Raw genomic sequence first — 23,189 nt, forward strand, 5'->3', positions numbered from 1 at the left:
CTATATATATATTTGTGTTTTGCTGCTCAAACAAAGCAAAAAAGCATCCTCATCCACCACAGACATTATGCAAGTGAAATCATGTATACGTAGTGTAACAATAAACTAAATATCTGTAAAGTCTCTTTTGAAGTGTTAGTAGTGATCAATTAACATCTCTTCCTTTCCAATATATACTGTCACAGATATTCCTACTGGTAAGTGATCCCACTATCCCTGTGCTGTAAATTACAAATTGTGCTCCACTGCAAAACTTGAATCCAAGGTGGACCCTCGCCTTCATGTATTGACCAAAACGTTATAATAGGTCAAATAACACGTTTTTCCCTTCAGCTGGGGGCCACCATGATCATCACACTGGTCATGGCTTTCCTCTTATATCCACCGATTAGGGGTGTCTGTATCTTTAACCACTTCCAGACCGGACACTTTTACCCCCTTCCTGACCAGGGCAATTTTCAGCTTTTAGCGCTATCACACTTTGAATGACAATTGCGCGGTCATGCAACACTGCACCCAAATGAATTTTTTACCATTTTTTTGAGATAGATAAAGCTTTATTTTGGTGGTATTTATTCACCACTGGGATTTGTATTTTTTTTGCTATGTAAATGAAATGTCCAAAAATTTTGAAAAAAAGTGTTTTTTTTATAAAATTTTGCAAATAAATAATATTTCATCATAAATCTTAGCCAAAATTTATTCCGTTATCTTTTTAGTAAAAAAAAAATCCAAATTAGTTTATAAGCAAAAATTATAATTTTTAAACATTTTTTTTACATTTTTATTTTATTTTTTTATATTATTATTTTTTATTTATTTTTTTTTTTTTTTACATACTGTCACCCTAGCAGTACAGTGTCACCATGGTGACACTGTACTACTTGTGAGGGGTGATGAAGATTTTTTTTTTTTTTTTTACACTGATTGCTTTTACACCCATATAGGATGTAAAAGCAATCATTTCTCTTTCTCTCTGTGTGCATTCTTGCACTCATTGAGAAGAACTGAGTGAGCTGTGATTGGTCACAGCTTGTCACATGGTACAAGGCTTTTGTGAATAGCCTTGTACCATGTGACCTCTGTGATCATTCACAGATTTCACACATAGTAAGCAATGATGTCACAAGTGACATCTTGCTTACTACTTTGCATGTGATCACTGATTGGCCAATCAGTGATCACATGATCGGGACCTCGTACAGAGGTCCCGTCCGACGATCGGTGTTTCACTGTGTCCGGAGGACACAGCGGGCACCGGATCGCGATGCTGCGCGCTCCCAGGGAGCACGCACAAGCAGGGTGCGGGGAGGCCGTTTATAGACGGCCACCTGACCCTGCAGTGCCACCGTCCGGCCATTTATATACAAGGCCGGTCGGGAAGTGGTTAAAGCCTTCACTTAATGTCAACAGTACTGCGCTCTGTAAACTGAACTTGCAACCACATAAAGGCCTCCATAGTGCAGTAGTTTAAAACAAACCGTTTTTATTGAAAGTATTGTACTCACATTGTCACAGAAGTATATCACATGGCAAACAATTAGAAACTTCCTTTAATATGAAGATTGTATATTACGCACATGCCATTTATAAATGATATTCCTCATATATTGTAATGATTTTAAGTTTTACATTATAATATAGCCCCTAGTGAACTGTTCATTTGTTGAACAAAACCTTCGCTACTTATCCCTGCATATTTGGATACTCAAACATTGCTCTGATCTTCTACATTGAGAACCAAGAAAAAATGGCGCCCGCTCTCCCGTGCGTGCGCATTGAATATTGATCTTCACAATGGCGACTGTGGAATACACATGCGCCAACCACCATTTAAGTGAACGGCGGACGGCGCAGTGTGATTAGCGTCCCCCCTCTGAAGACGTGCGTGTGCACAATATGCGTCAGGAGGAGCCACATCACGCCGTGATGTCACGCCGCCGGAGCAACGTGGAGCTCCGGCGGCCATCTTTGAAATCGGACAGTCAGTCCTGTTTGCTCATTGAATGTTTTGTTTACCATTTGATGCATCGACTTTTAACTTTATTTGCCTCATACTTTTCATCTATCTACTACACTATGGGCGTATCTTTGTTCTAACCCCCTGGGGGAGCCTTAAATTGTCAGACAAATTGCCTCAGGAGGAATCCTTATATCCAGAGAGGAAATCTCCTACCCAGGGAGCAATACCGGTTTAACCCCTTAAGGGGAACTCTGGTGGACGTGGATCACCTGTAAAACCCCAAGGATCCTGTCTGATGACCTACCATCCCTTAGAGGGAAGACTACCCAGTTCCTGACTCCTCTTGATGACACCTGGAATGCTGATATAAGGCGCAATTTATATGCGCGCCTGGTGAGTGTGCATTACTTACATTATTACTGCACGGACACCGGTTCCAGAATAACCAGAGCACAAGAGTCACCTTTTGAACTGTCTTACTCACTATTTGAACTGGTTTTATGAGCTTTTTATGTATTTATATTGGAAACACATTTACAGATATATTTATTTATTGACATTTAATTTCTTAGCGCTGCACCCCCCTTTTACAGTACATTTTGTAAGGTGTTTTTGGTTACCTTTGTGCATAGCGGCTTTTTTTTAATATATTTTAGGGTGCTCACAATTTTATTTAGACAATTATAAACAACTTGGACTGCAAGCACTCAGAGTTTCACCTCACTTCTGACTCTCCTGCTCTTGTGTCACTTGGCTCCTCCCACCGCGTAGCATTATGGGTCACGTGACTTTCACCCCTGAGCACTGGGATAGTGGGATCACTTACCAGTAGGAATATCTGTGGTGGTATATATTGTAAAGGAAGAGACTTGAAAGGATCACTATTAACACACTTCAAAGAGACTTTACAGAGTTTTAGTTTGTTACACTATGTACAGTCATGGCCGAAATTGTTGGCACCCTTGATATTTCTCCAGGAAATCATGTATTTCTCACGAAACGTATTGCATTAACACATGTTTTGCTATACACATGTTTATTCCCTTTGTGTGTATTGGGACAAAACAAAAAAAGGGAGGAAAGAAAGCAAATTCGACATAATGTCACACAAACCTCCAAAAATGGGCTGGACAAAAGTATTGGCACCCTTTCACAACTGCGGATAAATAAGAATGTTACAAGCATGTGATGCTCCTGTAAACTCACCTGGGGCAAGTAACAGGTGTGGGCAATATAGAAATCACACCTGAAAGCAGATAAAAAGGAGAGACGTTCACTTAACCTTTGCATTGTGTGTCTGTCTGTGCCACACTAAGCATGGACAACAGAAAGAGGAGACGAGAACTGTCTGAGGACCTGAGAACCAAAATTGTGGCAAAATATCAACAATCTCAAGGTTACAAGTCCATCTCCAGAGAACTAGATTTGCCTTTGTCCACAGTGCGCAACATTATCAAGAAGTTTGCAACCCATGGCACTGTAGCTAATCTCCCTGGTCGTGGACGGATGAGGAAAATTGATGAAAGATTGCAACGCAGAATAGTCCGGATGGTGGATAAGCAGCCCCAAACATGTTCCAAAGACATTCAAGCTGTCCTGCAGGCTCAGGGAGCATCAGTGTCAGCGCGAACTATCCGTCGACATTTAAATGAAATGAAACGCTATGGCAGGAGACCCAGGAGGACCCCACTGCTGACACAGAGACATAAAAAAGCAAGACTACAGTTTGCCAAAATGTACTTGAGTAAGCCAAAAGCCTTCTGGGAAAACGTCTTGTGGACAGATGAGACCAAGATAGAGCTTTTCGGTAAAGCACATCATTCTACTGTTTACCGAAAACGGAATGAGGCCTACAAAGAACAAAACACAGTACCTACGGTAAAATATGGTGGAGGTTCAATGATGTTTTGGGGTTGTTTTGCTGCCTCTGGCACTGGGTGCCTTGACTGTGTGCAAGGCATCATGAAATCTGAGGATTACCAAAGGATTTTGGGTCGCACTGTAGGGCCCAGTGTCAGAAAGCTGGGTTTGCGTCCAAGATCCTGGGTCTTCCAGCAGGACAATGACCCCAAACATACGTCAAAAAGCACTCAGAAATGGATGGCAAAGAAGCGCTGGAGAGTTCTGAAGTGGCCAGCAATGAGCCCAGATCTAAATCCCATTGAACACCTGTGGAGAGATCTTAAAATTGCTGTTGGGAAAAGGTGTCCTTCCAATAAGAGAGACCTGGAGCTGTTTGCAAAGGAAGAGTGGTCCAAAATTCCGGGTGAGAGGTGTCAGAAGCTTATTGATGGTTATAGGAAGCGACTGATTTCAGTTATGTTTTCCAAAGGGTGTGCAACCAAATATTAAGTTAAGGGTGCCAATACTTTTGTCCAGCCCATTTTTGGGGTTTTGTGTGACATTATGTCATATTTGCTTTTCTGCCTCTGTTTTATATTTGTTCCAATACATACAAAGGGAATAAACATGTGTATAGCAAAACATGTGTTAATGCAATACCTTTTTTGTGTGAAATACTTGATTTTCAGGAAAAATATCAAGGGTGCCAACAATTTCGGCCATGACTGTATATATGATTTCACTTGCATATTGTTTGGTGGATGAGGATGCTTTTTTGCTTTGTCTGAGCAGCACAACACACACATACAGTGTATATAAAAAGTCTACACACCCCTGTTAAAATGTCAGGTTTCTGTGATGTAAAAAATGAGACAAAGATAAATAATTTCAGACCTTTTTACCACCTTTAATGTAACCTATAAACTTAAATCTTTTAGGTGGAGGGAAGTAAAAATAAAAAAACCTAAAATAATATGGTTGCATAAGTGTGCACACCCTTAAACTAATGCTTTGTTGAAGCACTTTTTGATTTGATTGCAGCACTCAGTCTTTTTGGGTATGAGTCTATCAGCATGGCACATCTTGACTTGGCAATATTTACCCACTCTGCCTTGCAAAAACATTCCAAATCTGTCAGATTGCAGAGGCATCTCCTGTGCACAGCCCTCTTCAGATCACCTCACAGATTTTGGATCGGATTCAGGTCTGGGCTCTAGCTGGGCCATTCCAAAACTTTAATCTTTTTCTGGTGAAGCCATTCCTTTATTGATTTGGATGTATGCTTTGGGTCGTTGTCATGCTGAAAGATGAATTTCCTCTTCATGTTCAGCTTTGTAGCAGAAGCCTGAAGGTTTTGTGCCAATATTGACTGGTATTTGGAACTGTTCATAATTCCCTCTACCTTGACTAAGGCCCCAGTTCCAGCTGAAGAAAAACAGCCCCAAAGCATGATGCTGCCACCACCATGCTTCACTGTGGGTATGGTGTTCTTTTGGTGATGTGCAGTGTTGTTTTTGCACCAAACATATCTTTTGGAATTATGGCCAAAAAGTTCAACCTTGGTTTGAGCAGACTATAACACATTTTCCCACATGCTTTTGGGAGACTTCAGATGTGTTCTTTGCAAAATTTAGCTGGGCTTGGATGTTTTCCTTCATAAGAAAAGGCTTCCGTCTGGCCACTCTACCCCATAGCGCAGACATATGAAGAATATGGGAGATTGTTGTCACATATGCCACACAGCCAGCACTTGCCAGATATTGCTGCAGCTCCTTTATTGTTGTTGTAGGCCTCTTGGCAGCCTCTCAGACCAGTTTTCATCAATTTTGAAGGGACATCCAGTTCTTGGTAATGTCACTATTGCGCCATATTTTCTCCACTCAATGATGATGGTGTTCACTGTGTTCCATGGTATATCTAATGCCTTGGAAATTCTTTGCACCCGTCTCCTGACTGATACCTTTTAACAATAAGATCCCTCTGATGCTTTGGAAGCTCTCTGCGGACCATGGCTTTTGCTGTAGGAAGTGACTAAGAAAATATCAGGAAAGACCTACTAGAACAGCTGACCTTTTATTTATGGTTAATCAGAGGCACTTTAAATGATGGCAGGTGTGTACTGACTCCTATTTAACATGATTTTGAATGTGATTGCTTAATTCTGAACACATATACATCCCCAGTTATAAGAGGACATATGCAACCATATTATTTTAGTTTTTTATGTTTTCTCCCCCACTCAAAAGATTTCAGTTTGTTTTTCAATTTAGTTGTACAGTTTATAGGTCATTTTAAAGGTGGAAAAAGTTCTGAAATTATTTATCTTTGTCTCATTTTTTTACAGAAACCTGACACACACACACACACACACACACACACACACACACACACACACTCTCTTTAATTTTTGTTTTAGTTTCTGAAACACCACTCTGGGTATAATATGACTCACATAGGGAGAGAACTCACCAAACAGCAGGTCCCTGCAACATAAGTGGTATTCTACTCGCATCTCTGGGTACCAGTGTCTCCTACTATTCTTCCTTTCCAGCACTGCAGACTATTCTAATGACTGTTTAGAATTAAACACTTCCGGGAAGTGTACAGTGCCCATGTTCCCTGTTCCAAGCTGTGACTGTTGCAGTGCTGGACTGTAGGGAGGATAGGAGACCCAAGCTTCCAGAGAGGTGAATAATAATACCTTTGTGTTTAGGGACATGATAGGGTCTCTCTAACTGCAGTCCAGAGAGGTGAAGTCACCAACCTAGTTGTGCTATCTGGCAGAGCGGTGTAAATTCTAGGGCTAGATGGACAAAGTTTCAAAACATTTGAACTGACATAGAATTTATTACAGTATAGTGGTGTATTATGTATTGGGAATATATCTATTAGGGAAAAATTAACATACCAAGTATATTGAGGAAAATGGTTCTTATTGCTCATTGTAGCTACATTCTTTTTATTTACTCTTTGCAGTATGAAAGAGTAAAAACGACACTGGGTTAGTTTCTGTGGGAAACTGAAAATTAATCTTTAAAGTATATCTATGGTTAAAATGTAAAATCATGTCTCTGTTTCCACATTGTGTTTCAGTTCTTACTAGCTGAACTAACCTGAACAGTTTTGAAGTTTTGTAAATTTACTTTATGAAGAATCCCACACATTTACCTGAATTATGTGACATGTAACCACTATGCCCTGTGGGTAGGCACTGCTGTGTCACAGATTTTACAGAGCCTGTCTTCTGAGCAACAGAGGTTCTAAAAGGAGTTTCAGCAGGTGGAGTCAGTACAAGAATCATTGCTTGCAGGCAGCAAGGTACCATGGAATATGTAGTCTGTAGAATTTGGCAGTTAACAACAAAGAAGATGTAAAATGTATGCAGGAAATCCAGGAAGTTGTGTACAGAGATGAATAGCACACAGGCAGCACTCAACAATTATCAAATAATTATCTATTGTTTGTATTTCTGTTACAATGCTGAAAGTGTATCTGTAACTAATGAACTTCTTTTAATTACTTTGCCATACATGGGGCAGAAATTACATCGATAATTGCCTCTTACAATCCAAACCAATGGCCCTGCCATTGCTGCTTGTTGTATTTGCAGGAGTCGGTGGCGTGGATAATGGTTGCACTTTCACCAAACTATTTGCTTACTCTGGATAGAGAGCTGCCATATTCTATCTTTTGTGCGCCATCCTTTTCAGCATCATAATTATGCATGGTCCTTATGCGTCATTCTTCTTGTCCTTTTTATGGTGTTACATGCTGTTGTTGCAGACAAGCGCTGGAGGGTAAGCAGTGACAGCGGCATGTGTCTGCAGTTTTGATGTGTGTCTGTCCCTTTACTGCTATAGAGGTGATTTTATTGTGTGTGATCCCTGTAGCAGCAAAAGGGATTCCTCTTTTTTCCCCCTCAAGATTGCTCTTTACTAATGAGTATAAGCAGATTAATTGCATGTTTCTTATTTATAGTATAGTTTGAGACTAGTAGTTAGGGGTTTGTGTGCTTTGTGTGTGTAGTGTCTTGTGCTTTGACACATAACTGATAAAAGTCTGTTTTGACTTGAGCATAATTGCCATTTTGGTTGTGTATCTTGAAACTGCTTTGTAATGTGATCATGGAAGCTTGGCAGTCACATCACATCGATTGAGCAATCTCTTGTTCTGAGGTATGCGTGGGTGCCTGTCACAAGCAAGCTTTATTGTGCATGCTAATTTACACCAAGAACGTTCCTGACATTAAATCTCTTGCTTCCTTATCAGTAAGGTACCAGTAACAGCTGAAAGTTATGTCATTATTACATAGCTACTTGGGGGCGGGGGGGATGTCCTCTGACTTTAACATTTATGCTCCAGTTTTATCATCAATTTAGTGCAGTGGTCATTTCACCACTGCACTTGTAAGTTTTTAGCAACTCTAGCTTTGTTGAGTATTATTGAATATGTATTTATAAATTATATTTATTTATATTTATTATATATACCTTTAAGGGGATCACATGGACAATTTTAACTACAGTATTTTTTTTTTTTTGCTTAAAAATATTTTTAGTTTTAAAGGCTAAGTCCACATTTTGCAAAAATAAGCAAATGCACAGATTGCAAAATAACTTTTTTTTTTTTTTTGTAAACAAGCTTGCAAAGCATTGCAGTGGTGATTAGTGGATTGTGGGTACAGTTTGCAGGCTCCTGTAGGCACTTCTGTACCGAGGGTCAGACTTTCAGTTAGAAAGCTAGTGAAAGTGTCGATGGGCTAACAGTGCAGTGATCACTGCCCCTGTATTCCATTGAGAACTACAAGATCACCTGCCCTGTTTTGGCATGCTGGGGAGTCAAACCCCCGCACACTGTCAGAGGGAGGGCCTTTTGGGGAAGGGGAGGTTGACAGCCTGTTGCACCCTAAATGTGAATGTAACATGGTCTTAAAGATGGACTTAGCCTTTAGATTCACCAAAAACCTATTAGTTTTAGGTAGATACTAGTACTTTTGACTTGGTGACCACTGCTGGCATAAGGCCAAGAAAAATATATTACACTTGTTGCAAGTGTGGTGGAGCTTGGAGATCCCAGCACACCGTAAAGCCTCATTCACACAGCTGTATAGAGCTGTACACCGTGAAGGAGCATTTTTCTGTGTGGGAGGCACAGGTGTTTGCATACAGCCCCAGCCAGTAGCCTGTAAAAGTCAATACAAGCTGCACATCCAAGTGCATAGGGACAGATGATTGGCTCTGGATGCAGACTCCAGTCAGGTTCGCTCTTCCATTCCAAACGCATGTAACTGCTTGGATGTGTGGTTACAGGTGTACAGCCATGATGTCTGTCAGCCTGTCATTGATTTGTAAAGGCTGTAGCTGTATGCAAACACCCGAGACTCCCAGGCATAGAAAAAACATTCCTTTGTAGTCTCGGTGGATGTATGAATGAAGCCTAAGAATATTTAGAAGGTTGAGTAAGCTACTTAAAGGTTAAATTGCTTATGGTTCTACATCAGTTAATGAACATTTTAGCATAGTTGTTAAGTAAATGTTTGCCTTGATTCATTTTCTTCTACTAGACCTATTTTTAAGCCATTGGTGGTCAGCCATTAAATGAAAACTCCAAGCATTAGAAGATACAGAACAGCCCCCCTTTTTCTTTTCTTTTTGGACGTACCATTTAGAAGGAAAAGTAACACTTTCTTCAAAATGTTTTTTGCTTGTTGCAAGTCTGCATATCTGTTATGGTACCGACTAAGCAATGCACAGAATTAAGATTTTTATTTAGCAACAATATTTACACAGTAAGCCTCATCTGAAGCAATTACTAGCAATCAGTGCTTTTCCAACTCAGTAAAAAAGAAATGCAGTATCTGATATTTAAGTTCACTGGTGACTTTATCCTGAGTGGAGTTCTCCAGTTGGGACCCCTAGTATAGCAGTATCACAGTTCTGGTACCTGAATAGATGCAGTTCTGTACATGCCAAAAATAAATGATTCCAGGACCCTGTTTTAAGATGCACCATTACCTCATTTGGAATTAACTAGGGTCTGTGTGGCCCTCCTTACCTGGGCTTTTATGTTATAATGCTTTTCTGTCTAACTCTAATAAGGTTTTATCAATGCAAAAATAGAGGGCTGTTGTTTGGTCCTTGTTTTAATGCTGTTTTCGTATGTATCAGTATTAGTTTATTGAAGATCCCATTAACAGGAAGCTGTAATAAGATGCAAATGGCCATGTATGTCACATAATGTTCCCTTTTGCAGAGTGGATCTGTGGAACAATGGAAATCTTGCCCAAGATGTTTTTCTTGGAGAGGTCAGAACGTCAGTGAGTGTTTTAAGGAATGATTCGACCCACAGGGCATGGTATGTATCCCTTCTTTTGACAGGACACTGATTTCCCTACTGTGTATGTATTCCTCTTACAGCACTTTTACAGAGAATGCAGAACCATTTACATCACTGGCTAGTAGTAGTCACATTCAACTCTGCTTGTTCTGTAATGTTGAATATATTTTGCAGCTTATCCAATCCACTCCAATGAGTTTCAAGATCATACCACAATATGTATAGCCACATGGATAACTCTGAATATACTCCATATGATTGTTACTGCATGTCTATGCTTTCTTATCTGTCTGTTACCCACATATTATGCTGTTGACCATCTCGCATCAGCAATTTTATAGCTATTCACACCTTCATATTAATAAAATAGGATGCATTAGGTGACATTCATACATCCCATCGTGCTATTAAATCATTAACATCTGCCTTAGCACATTCCATGGTGATTGGATTAATGCAACATAGTTATCCAGGTGAATATAAATGCCAGGTTAGATTCCTGACAGCCATTGGAACTGAAGAAGCTGCTTGGGCATTAACAAACACCTTCAGTATTTCAGAACAAGTCCAGTTGACTACTCTGTATGTCAAGACCTGGATAAATAAGAACCTTCACAGACATGTAAGCCCTCCTAAAGAAATAGGTTTACACCTGTTATCACCAGCATGCAGACATTTACACACATAGGTGAATTGTGTGTTAAAGCTGCTTTACACTCAAGCACTCTTCTTATAGCAGTTGTTTCTAGATGTGGGTTATGAGATTAGCTAGTTTTTATTCTTAATTGTGTTAAATGAGGTTTCCGATTACAAACTATCAGAGGGTTTTAGCTTCTCTACATTGAAAAAATGACCTTCATTTGCAGATTCCTATAAAGGCTTGGTAGGACTGGATATTGCATTAAAGTACACCTGTCATGACGGAAGTAATATGACCTGCCATTTCTTGGCTATGCTTTTGCAAATTCTAGTTGCCTACCCATTAGGTTGATGCGTTGCGCTCCAAGGCTTTCTGGAACACTGTCTAAAACAAATATACAGATAATAATATAAAGAATCTGGATGCTGTATGTTTGTTCCAAGTTTGTGAAGTACTAAAGCCAGAAACTGCCAGGCAGATAGCTTTTTCAGACTGAGCTCTGCAGCTACAGCCCTGCTTGATGTACTGAAAGCGTTTACATTCATCACCACCTGCTGGTCAAATCTGGTATTACAGCCTTTTATTAATATTATTACAGGTACTTATATAGTGCTGTCAATTTACGCAGCACTTTACATATATATTGTACATTCACATCAGTCCCTAACCCTGAAAGGGAGTACAATCTAAGGTCCCTAACTTACATTCATACATACACATACTAGGGCCAATTTAGACAGGAGCCAATTCACCTACCAGCATGTCTTTGGATTGTGGGAGGAAACCGGAGTACCCAGAGGAAACCCACGCAGGCACAGGGAGAACATGCAAACTCCAGGAAGGTAGTGTCGTGGTTGGGATTCGAACCAATGACCCTAATACTGCCAGGCGGAAGTGCTAACCATTTAGCCACTGTGCTGCAGTCATTGCATGTTTAACACCAACTTGTCATTAAAAAAAATGTGACCGCTACTAATTCTGAATTTTCATTCAGAAAATGCTGTGGAATTTTTGAAATGGCAATCAACAATGGATCACTATTCCCTTCACTGACATCAATGATAAACATTATTTTTCCTCCCACTAACCACAGGCAGTAGGCCATTTTGTACCCCCACTACTCACCAGTCCTAGGGCATTTTTCACTCCTACTTTCCACCAAGTGTGCAGCATCATTTATGCTCACTGACCATGGATGCTGGGGCATTTGCTGTTCCCACTGGCCATCACCAGTAGGACCAGTGCCAATGTTTTTTGTTTGTGTCAGAGTTGCTTCTGTCCTTCACAAGTTTAAAAAAGAATGCATAACCAGATTTTGAAGCAGGTTAAATGCTTGAGAGGTGAACTGCAGGCTAAAAGCACTTGTCAATAATTTTTCTAAATTCTCTCAAAAGCATTTGCCCATTGACACAAGCCCAAAGCCCATCAAGTCAATCTTCTAAAGTGGCAACCTAAGTATTTTTTTTATTTTTTATTTTAGGGGGAAATAAGTGCTTCAAAGTGTGAGGGTTTTGTTTTTTTTTACTAGGGGCTAGTGCCAGTATATCCTATATAACATAACATGTTGCTCTGCTTCACCAACTGGGATAGAGCAAATGTACAGGAGACAGCATCGGTCACATGTCTGGTATCCTTTTTATAAGCAGGGTAAATATTTCTGAAACTTTGAGACTCCATACGCACTGGACTTAAAAAAAATAAAATAAAAAAAAAAAGAGAGTGAGTTCGTTTAACAGACAAAAATGCTCATATAGAGTGTTTTTGTGCAATTTTTAGGTGCGTTTAGGAGTGTTTTGCATTTTTTTCTGCCAGAAAACTCCAATAACAAACGCATACCAGAGGGCTTTTTTATGCCTCTAAACGCTGAGCTTAAAATATGCCTTTAAACGTCCTAATGTGCACGGATACATAGGGTAACATTGACTTGCTTCTACAGACAAAACACAGAATTTCTGTAGAAGTGGAGCTGGAGCAGTGTGCATGGAATCTGAATGTCAGTGGTATGATGCATCTATGGTAACATTAGGTGTTTGCCCCTACTGTGTATGTATGCAGGTACAGGTAGTAATCTCTTCCAAAAATGAACTCATCAGCAATTGCAACAAAACTATTACTAGACCTTATCCCTCTTGCCATTTTGTAATTGTTACCATGCAGAAGTTAGACTTTGGTTTATTTTTTTGTGTCCAGGTATCTTCTCCAGCCAAAAGACAATGGAAGTAAATCCTCAAAGTATGATGACCTTGGGTCCCTGAGGCTGAGTATCTCCTATACAGAAGACTATGTGCTGTCTTCAGACTTCTATTCACCTCTAAGAAGTCTGCTGGTGAAATCACCAGATGTTCAGGTACCTAATAACACGAGTCATAAAGACCTTGAATATTATTTATGAGCAAACATTTACACCAAAATAAAATGCTAAAGTTATCCCTTGAATTCCAAACAGTGGAAAGCTCCAGCAGCTGCTAGAGGTTAAATACATTCTTCCTAATTGTTAGATAAAAGAGATAACAAGCATATAGTTCATCAGTTTCTTCATATTACAAATATAGAACTTTTATTAAAAACTCATATGTGCTGGGTTGTACCATTTCCTCTTATCAGTATATTAAAAAAGACCTTATGTATATGACCTATCTGCTGGCTGTCAGAAGGTTAATCAAACTGATTCAATACAGATCATGGTATAGTGGATTTCTGTAGCGCCTACTGTTATATATTGCATAGTGATATTGACCTCCAGAGGATTTACCCCCCTTCCTGACCAGGCAATGTTTTGTGATACGGCACTGTGTTACTTTAAGTGTTCATTGCATGGTCATGCAGCGCTGTACATACATGAAATTTATGTTCTTTTTTTCCCCACAAATAGTGCTTTCTTTCGGTGGTATTTGATCACTGCTGAGTTTTTTATTTTTTTGTGTTTATAAACAAAAAAAGACTGACAATTTTGAAAACAAAACAATATTTTTGACTTTTTTGCTATAAAATATCCAATAAAAAAAATTTAATCAAAATTCTTCATAAATTTAGGGCAAAATGTATTCTTCATGTCTTTGCTAAAAAAAACCCCCAAAACTTCCAATACATGTAAATTAATTGGTTTACGTGTTAGTTATAGCGTCTACAAATAGCAGTATACAGGCATACCTCGGTTTACGAATTTAATTCGTTCTGTGGGACTTTTCATATAGCAAACAATTCACAAACCGAAATGCCGTTTCCTTTAGGAACGCATTGAAAACAAATTAATCCGTTCCTGAGGTCAGAAAAAAGTAAACGCTACTAAAATACCGCATGAGTTATTTTATCAAGTCATGCAGTATTTTAGTAGTGACAACCATGTGTTAATGTTTCAGCTGTCAGCAGGGTTCTCCACTGACAGCTGAATGTAAAATTGCCGGCAATGTGAAAAAATAAACAGCATGGAGTCCCCCCTCCCATCCATACTAAGCCCTTCGGGTCTGGTATGGAGCTTGATGGGAACTCCCACGCGAAAATGTAAAAAAAAAAAAAAATTGCATGGGCCCTCCCCAAAATCCATACCAGACCCTTATCCGAGCATGCAGCCCAGCAGATCAGGAAAGGGGTGTACGAGCGAGCGCCCCCCCCCCCGAAAAATACAAGGCCACATGCCCTCAACATGGTGGGGTGCTTTGGGGCAAAGCACCTTGTCCCCATGTTGATGGGGACAAGGGCTTCTTCCCCATAACCCTGGACTGTGCGCAGGGGGCTTATCGGAATCTGGAAGCCCCTTTTAACAAAGGGGCCCCCAGATCTCACCCCCTCCATGTGAATGAGTATGGGGTACACGGTCCCGATACTCATTCACAAAAAACAAAGTGTAGTGTGAAAAAAGACAGAACACGTTCTTTGACAAGTCCTTTATTAAAATGTAAAATAAAATATTTTGTAAAATAAAAGAATGTCCCTCATAGTAGATCCAACGTCAATCACGATGCCTGCCGCCAACCCGAAAAAATAATTTAAAAAAAGAAAAAAAAAGCTCTGCTTCCGACAATGGCTCCCGCTGTCTGCCTGCTCTGGTGGCTTGACAGTTCTTCAATAGGTAAGGGGCAGGGCCATCCAGGGACATCATGCATGTGACCCCACATGGGGCGGGGTAACTCAGGAGATGGCCCCAGGTGGCCCGCCCCTTACATATTTAAGAACCGTCAAACCACCGGAGCAGGCAGACAGCAGGAGCCGTTGTCAGAAGTGGAACCTTTTTTTTTTTTTTTTTTTTTTTTTTTTTTTTTTACATTTTTTCAGGTCGGCGGTGGGCATCGTGATTGACGTTGGATCTACTGTGGGGGAAATCCTTTTAGTTTTTTCTTTTAATAAAGGACTTGTCAAATAACGTGTCCTGTCTTTTTTTCACACTACACTTTTTGTTTTTTGTGACTATCGGGACCATGCACCCATATTCACATGGGGGGTTCGGGATCTGGGAGCACCCTTGTTAAAGGGGGTGTCCAGATTCCGATAAGCCCCCTGCCCACGGCCCCTACAACCACTGGCCAGGGTTGTGGGGAAGAGACCCTTTAGAAGGGGAGCCCCCCTGCCCCAAGGTACCACCCATGTTGAGGGCATGTGGCCTGGTATGGTTCTGGAGGGGGGGGGGTGCTTGCCCCCCCCCCCCTTTCCTGACCTGCCGGGCTGCATGCATGGATATGGGCCTGGTATGGATTTTGGTGAGGACCCCCATGCCATTTTTTATTTATTTTTTTTATTTTGGCATAGGAGTTTCCCTCAAAATCCATACCGGACTATAAGGGCTTTGTATGGATGGGGGGACCCCATACCATTTTTTTTTTTTTTTAAATTTATTATAGTGCCGGTTTTTAAATGTAATTACCGCTTTTTTTTTCTTCACTATAGCTCAGATTCAGATGTCACTTCCCCCCAGCTAAAAGAAAGAAAGTTACCTTTTAGTTTATTTCCCCAAGTTAAAAGAAACAATGTTTCCTTTTAGTTTCTTAAAGGAAACAAAGCTTCCGTTTACTCTGGGGAAAGTGACAGCTAATTCTGTGAGCCATAGTGAAGAAAAAAAAAAAGCCGGCAATTGCATTTAAAAATCAACACCGATATACACTTCGTATTGCCTAAAAAATTTGTAAACCAAGGCATTATTTTCAATGGATTTTCATTCGTAAACCGCAAATTACGGTAACCGAGGTGTTTGTAAACTGATGTACACCTGTATATACTGGAATTCTTATTTTTTTTATACTAGTAATGGCGACGATCAGCGACTTCATGTGGGACGGCTGTGGGCATTCTGACACTGGGTGGGAACTGACTAACAGCCACTCACATCCCCAGTGACACTATTACATTGATCAGTGCTAATAGAAGGCACTGACACTGTACTAATGGCACTGGTCAGGAAGGGGTTAACTGTGTGCTGTGTGTGTTTTTATCTGACGATTGCCGAGTGCCGGCCAGGAATTGGTGATTGACATCCTTAGCCACTAACAGTTGTGCGGGTAGGGCAGCGTGTTCGCCCCCTACCTGGAAATGCAAATCACGTATATATACATGATTTTATGCAGCCCTGCCACACTGTAGCAGTACTTCTACCATAGGGCGGTCAGGAAAGTGGTTACGCTACCAACAACATTGAAGTATTCTTTGAAATGCATTGGCAAACACTTTAGTGATGTCACTCAAGCATGCTCAGTTAAGACCAGCGTATGCCGCACCGTAGGAGCTCCTTTTTCTCTTACATTCATTGACTGACACAACTCTTTTAATCTTGACCATTTATATCTTGACCAGGGTTATATTGCCACCTACAGGAATAGGACACTAGGCAGAAAAAGAACACAGCACTGCCTATAAGCAGTCCTAGCTGGTATAAACTCCCTGTCTGCTATAGGTAATCTAATCATTTCTGCCTGGTGCCTTAGGAGTATGGGACTTTTGCTCCCACAGCTTTTTTTCTTTTTTTGTGGAATTTTTCTTCTATCAACAGTTTGGATGGGCAATAAGCTGGATAATCTAGATCCAGTGGTCACCCCCAACTGACCAGCGCGCGCAGACCGCTAGCTCAGCGCTTGGTCAGCCGCGACTATGCCCAATCCTGGACCGGGGCAGCCAGCGAGTTAAACGTCTCATATGACACACATGACCTGGCACCTATAGTCTGTGTCACAGGGCTACCCTTGCTGACAGCCCCCCCATTTCGTTGGAGAAGAGGATCTGTCTTGGGAGCCTTACCTGCTTGCTCCTCTGGACTGGTAAGTTGATGCTGTGACGAACGTGGTGCCTGACCCCTGCCCTTCTCACCAACTTGTGACAAAGGACTAGCCAATCTCTCACCATGCTGTCACTTGCGTAACAATACCACCCTCAGCTGCACCCTGCACAGAGATTTTCCAGCTTGTGGGACCAAAATCTATGTGCCAGTAGCCTGAGAGCGATTGTCACTGGGTTCGTTATTTAAGCAATTAACCCTTTAAATCACATTTTTACTGAGAAGGGGGAAACTCACAATCTTAGCAATAACACTATGATTTTAGCATAAACGTCTGCAACACACACTGTCAACACAGACCGATATATTCAGGGGATTATGATCAAGAGACAGCGATTCTTTAGTTTGCATTAAAAGCCTTAGAGAAAGTTTTAACACTTTTCAAAATAGGGTTTATTAATGAAAATGTCAAATGGTGCAATGAAAATATTTACAGAAAAGGATGTTACAAAGACATAAAGTGAACAATAACGCAACAGAGAAATAAAAGGAGGTGAAAATGGACAATTGGACTTTCAAGTATTCTCCAAGCAAAAATATTGCCATGGCTCTCTTGGATGTTCCTTGGTTGATGTTAAAATGAGAGCTTACTTCCCAGGTTCTGTCTTCTCCTTTTCTGTGATATCAAAGGAGTGTGGACAGAGACCATCTGACCAATATTCTGATTTAAGGGATGGGTGCTGAGAGGCCACCACGTTTATGACCAATTCGCAAGTACAGTTTTACACTAATATTAATAACTTCCAATACGTGCAGGTGGTAAGCTAGAAGCTGATAGAATAATATTCAGTATTATAGTTCATATCCAGGGATACCAAACACAGCATACCTTTGTCACCCATGAGGCAGGAGACTGCTTTCTCTCCTTTCGTATGTGCTAGGGTAGGCATGTATGACAAACAACAAAAGAGAAGTTCCCAGCTCAACTTGTAAGCCAGCTTGCAAGCAAACCGAATAAACCTGTCTAACAGTATGCGTTAAAACAGGGGTTTAGTTAGCACACATTTGCAAATACATACGTAAGCTACAGAGCCACGTCACGGCACCCCAATATTCTGTAGTCCCAACTCTACAAATTGTCATGTATGACCTTGATTTATTCGGTATGATATTCCCCATTCAAATCTATACCTAATATGTCCTGTTGAATTCTATGAATTGTAGGTGGAATTGTAAAGTTGTGGAATAGAGGTTTTATGGCATGCTCTGCATTCCTAGAGCTTTAATGGCCTTACACTTCTTTTGTGACAGGTGTGACTGAGTTATAATCGTTTTACGATAGGTCAGAGGGAAGAGTTTTTCCTGCCAAGGCTTAATTAGCTGTTTACACCCTGTTCCAAATTATTATGCAAATTCTATTTTTCTCATTTACCTAAATAATTGATGTAAATAACAGTCAGCATAATTCTCATGTTATCAACTATTAAGAGTACAATTCACATTTTATTGAACAAACCTCCTAATGATAACAGTATTTTTTTTAAACATAATCTTACAATGCACTGTTCCAAATTATTACGCACAGTAAGTTTCAAAACACTTTATAGGTTGTAAAGAACTGAAAATTGTCATTTGTTGTGTTTGCAGCGTATTTACTGAAATCAAAAGCTATTTCAATCAAACGTTTAACAACATTTTAACTTTTTAAACATTTTAACAGGTCACGTTACATTTTAACATAGGACCCCTTATTTGATAGCAGCTTCACAAGTCTTTCATCCATTGAACTTGTGAGTTTTTGGACAGTTTCTGCTTGAATTTGTTTGCAAGATGTCAGAATAGCCTCCCAGAGCTGCTGTTTGGATGTAAACTGCCTCCCACCCTCATAGATCTTTTGCTTGAGGATGCTCCAAAGGTTCTCAATAGGATTGAGGTCAGGGGTGGATGGAGGCCACACCATGACTTTCTCTCCTTTTATCCCCATAGCAGCCATTGATGCAGAGGTATTCTTTGCATCATGAGATGGTGCATTGTCATGCATGAAGATGATTTTATTACGGAAAGCATAGTTCTTCCTTCTGAACCAGGGAAGAAAGTGATTAGTCATAAACTCCACATACTTTGCAGAGGTCATCTTTACACCTTCGGGGACCCTAAAGGGGCCGACCAGCTCTGTTCCCATGATTCCGGCCCAAAACTAGACTCCACCACCGCCTTGCTGACGTCGCAGCCTTGTTGGAACAGGGTGGCCGTCCACCTACCATCCACTACTCCATCCATCTGGACCATCCAGGGTTGCACGGCACTCATCAGTGAACAGGACTGTTTGAAAATTAGTCTTCATGTATTTTTCTGCCCAATGCAGCCGTTTCTGCTTGTGAGCATTGGTTATTGGTGGCCGAATAGAAGGTTTATGCACGGTTGCAAGACTCTGCAGGACTCTACACCTTGATGTCCGTGGGACCCCAGAGGCACCAGCAGCTTCAAATATCTGTTTGCTGCTATGTAATGGTATTTTAGCTGCTGCTCTCTTGATCCAATGCATGGATCTGGCAGAAATCTTCCTCAATGTGCCTTTATCTGCATGAACCCGTCCATGCTCTGAATCAGCCACAAATCTCTTAATAGTGCGATGATCGCGCTTAAGTTTTTGTGAAATATGACCAGGATTGCCGTGCTGCTGTGTGCTGGAAATACCCGCTGTGTGGATCCTCTGCTGTGTGCTGAGAATTGTTGCTACCTGCTGTCGGCTGCTGTGAGCCAGGAAAAAACCCTGCCAGAACTGTGAGTGTCCTTGCCCCCTGTTTTCCCCCTGTATGGACTATCCGTGAACTTTCCCCCCCTTACTCTTCCCTGCCTGGATTACAATTTACCAGGGACTCCAAGTTTGCCCTCCCTGGGGCCGGTTTACAATTATTTTGGCCCCTTCCCTACTCCTCCCCTGCTCCAGAGACTGGGACGCTACCCTCAGACCCAAATTGAGTGAATTCTCATAATTCAATAAAGCTTTGAGTGTTTATCATCTTCTCGGTGTGGTCTGTCCTGCCTACGCTCCGTTACATCAGGTTTCTTCTTTCTGGTTATGGAGTTTTGATGCATAGTATGTACATTTGTACGTGTTCCTATTTTTGTGCACTGTTGGTGTTTTCCATGGGTCTATGCCATTTTGTGCCATTTAGGTGCTACACTAGACTGATTCTTCTGTGTGGTGTTTTGGGTGTCCAGACCCTTTTTCTTTCATGGAAACCGCACTAGGTTTCCACATTTACTCCTGTTTGGGATGACATATTTTTCACTTAGTGGCGTTAGTCTTGGGGTTCTCACTATCATATCTCCTCTGCAACTATGTAAATAGCTGAGTCCTCTGCTTTCTTCTATCTGGTAGTGGAGTATTGATTTATAGTATGTACTTTTTTATGTGTTTGTGTAATGACAGTGTTTTCTGTGGATCTATGGTCTTGTGGCAGATGCTATTCACACTCCTATAATTGTTTCCTTTGGCACATCTGGGGTGTTTAGTATCAATTGTTTTATTATTTTTTCATGGTACTTATTCTGGATGGTCCATGCCTGCCTTGTATTTGCCATGTGCTAGGGCGGCCATCTTGTAAGTATTCATTACCTGTTTTGTTCCACTTTTTCTGTAATTTGTCATTTTTATGTAGGAGCTATTTTTGATGGCTTGTTTTCAGCTAGCATATTTTGCTTTTTTGATGAGCTATTGTGTTTTTACTCCATTTGTGATCTTTTTTTTACCTTTTCCCTGTATTAATCTGTATTTTACCTTTTAATCCTTGCACTGTGTGAGGTCATCACTAGGTGGTGGTGTTGGTGGGTGGGACTTTGAGTTTATTAGTCAGTCCATCTTTCTCAAGACACTACAACATAGAAGTGAACAGAGCTTCATCGAAACGTTGATAATAAAAACACTGCTGTTTTTGATCTTCCTCCTCTGCAAGACCCATGAGTTCCTCTAAACCAGTTTTGGATTTATATGGATTTCTTTGTGGGTGAGCACCTGGGCATTTATCGTAAACCTAGAGTGCCGTGGTTACTTTTTGGAACTGTAGTACATTATAGAGAGTTTTGAGCCATTGGGGTTGATTTACTAAAGGCAAATGGATTGTGCGCTTTCAAGTGCAGTTGCACTCCTTTTTCCCAGAGCTTGGTGAATGTGGTGAAGCTTCACTTTGTAAAAGAATACCCAATCAGGTATATGCAAAATTGAAAAAAAAACAAACCTATTGTATTTTTGCGTGCACATGATTGATGATGGAACTTCGCCACATTCAGTAAGCTCTGGGGATAATGAGTGCAACTGCAGTTGCAATGTGCACAGTCCATTTGCCTTTAATAAATCAACCCCACTTTTTATCACTTACATCTACTTTAACATGCACCTTATGGCATAGTTTACATGAGTATAGAGGCGTACAGCTGTTCATTTCAATGACAAGTTGTACGCTCCACCTGCGTCTCCCCAGCTGCAGGAAAACAGAGGTTTTTTTTCACTCTGGGCATATCTTCTGCTTATATGCATCCGTGTGAATGATACCTTAATCTTCAAATCCAGAGTCTCAATCGTAGTTGCACTAATTCATGTTAAGGCCAAACTTGACACAAGTAAGTGAATGAATATATAGCTTAAAAGTTACCAAGAAGCAGGATATACTTTTCCCTAATGATTGTGTATGTCTTTCTGTTCCAGCCAATCACTGCCTCAGCTGCCTTTATCCTGGGAGAAGTATGTAGAGATAAAAATGATGCTGTCCTCCCGCTGGTCCGACTCCTTCTCCACTATCAAAAACTAGTACCATTTGTGGCAACAATAGCACAGCTGGACCTGAACGATACACAGTATGTACCTATACAAAATACATGTTAAAGTAGTTTTGGTTATTGACTCCAAGATGTACAATGCACAAATGCCTTCCCTTTTTTTTTTTTTTAATATAGAGAAGCTAATACTATTTTCCGAGGAAACTCCCTGGCTACCCGCTGCATGGATGAGACAATGAAGATAGTTGGTAATCATTATCTGAAGGTGACTCTGAAGAGTGTTATAGATGAGGTAACTGTTAAACATGTTTTAAGGGTACAAATTTTTGGTAATATTGATTTAGCAACATATGAAGTATATATGTTCTCCGAATAATGTCATTTTTATCGCAGTTTCACAGTGCAGACCTAGGTGGTCATTTACCTGCTGCATCTAATTTTTTCAGCTTTTGTTATATAGGGTGCTGCAAGAGTGACTGGCTGAACAGTTCAATCTATATCACAAACACATAATGATGGTGATTCCAACTCATCCCTTCGATAACTTTTTTTTATATAATTTCCCTCCTGTGTGTTTACCATCCTTTTAAAACTCCATGCTATACCACCATAGGTCATGAAATATACTTAACTGTGCACACAAACATTTTGATCTATATTCAAAGCAGCATTAAACCCAAAACAAAACAATTATATTACAGCTTACCAACCATGCTGCATTAGTTTTCTTTTTCTTTGGCTTGTTTTTCTCTGTTTTCACCTGGTGAACTGGCCGATAACACACCACCTGTGTTGATGAGACACCACTCTGAATGAATGAGCACAGGAGGCACAGCAGACCCCAGCATTGTCAGTCTGGAGGGGGGGAGGGTAGTGTTTCACCGCCTGCCTACCGGGCACTTATACCCCCTTCTTTACCAGGCCAATTTTCAGCTTTCAGCACTGTCGCACTTTGACAATTGCGCGGTCATGCAAGATTGTACCCATATGAAATTTTTATCATTTTTTTCTCACAAATAGAGCTTTCTTTTGGTGGTATTTAATCGATGCTGGGCACTTTACTTTTTGTGCTATAAACAAAAAAATTTGCAAAAAATTAGAAAAAAAAGTTTTTGTTCTATTATAAAATTTTTCAAACAGGTAATTTTTCTCCTTCACTGATGTGCGTTGATGAGGCGGCACTGATAGGCAGCACTAATGAGGCGTCACAGATAGGCAGCACTGATAGGTGACACTGACTAGCATTACTGCTGGGCACTGACTGGCACAACCGCTGGGCACTGACTGGCACAACCGCTGGGCACTGACTGGCACAACCGCTGGGCACTGACTGGCACAACCGCTGGGCACTGACTGGTGGCACTGACTGGCAGCACTGCTGGGCACTGGTGGGTGGGCACAGGTGGGTGACACTGCTGGGCACAGGTGGG

General features: G+C 40.7%; 1 protein-coding gene across 1 annotated transcript in view; it reads left to right on the forward strand.

Annotated features, from left to right (window-relative positions):
- Positions 1-23,189, forward strand: part of RASA2 (RAS p21 protein activator 2) — a 156,524-nt gene that overhangs the window by 87,965 nt on the left and 45,370 nt on the right. The window contains exons 9-12 of the mRNA XM_089683513.1: positions 10,058-10,159; positions 12,972-13,128; positions 21,689-21,837; positions 21,937-22,051. Of these exons, the coding sequence (XP_089539639.1) occupies positions 10,058-10,159; positions 12,972-13,128; positions 21,689-21,837; positions 21,937-22,051 (523 nt within the window). The remainder of the gene's footprint in view (positions 1-10,057; positions 10,160-12,971; positions 13,129-21,688; positions 21,838-21,936; positions 22,052-23,189) is intronic.

The sequence above is a fragment of the Staurois parvus genome, unplaced genomic scaffold (genome assembly GCF_062004578.1).
Source record: "Staurois parvus isolate SC_StPar_1 unplaced genomic scaffold, SC_StPar_1.0 ptg000312l, whole genome shotgun sequence".
Lineage (NCBI taxonomy): Eukaryota > Metazoa > Chordata > Amphibia > Anura > Ranidae > Staurois > Staurois parvus.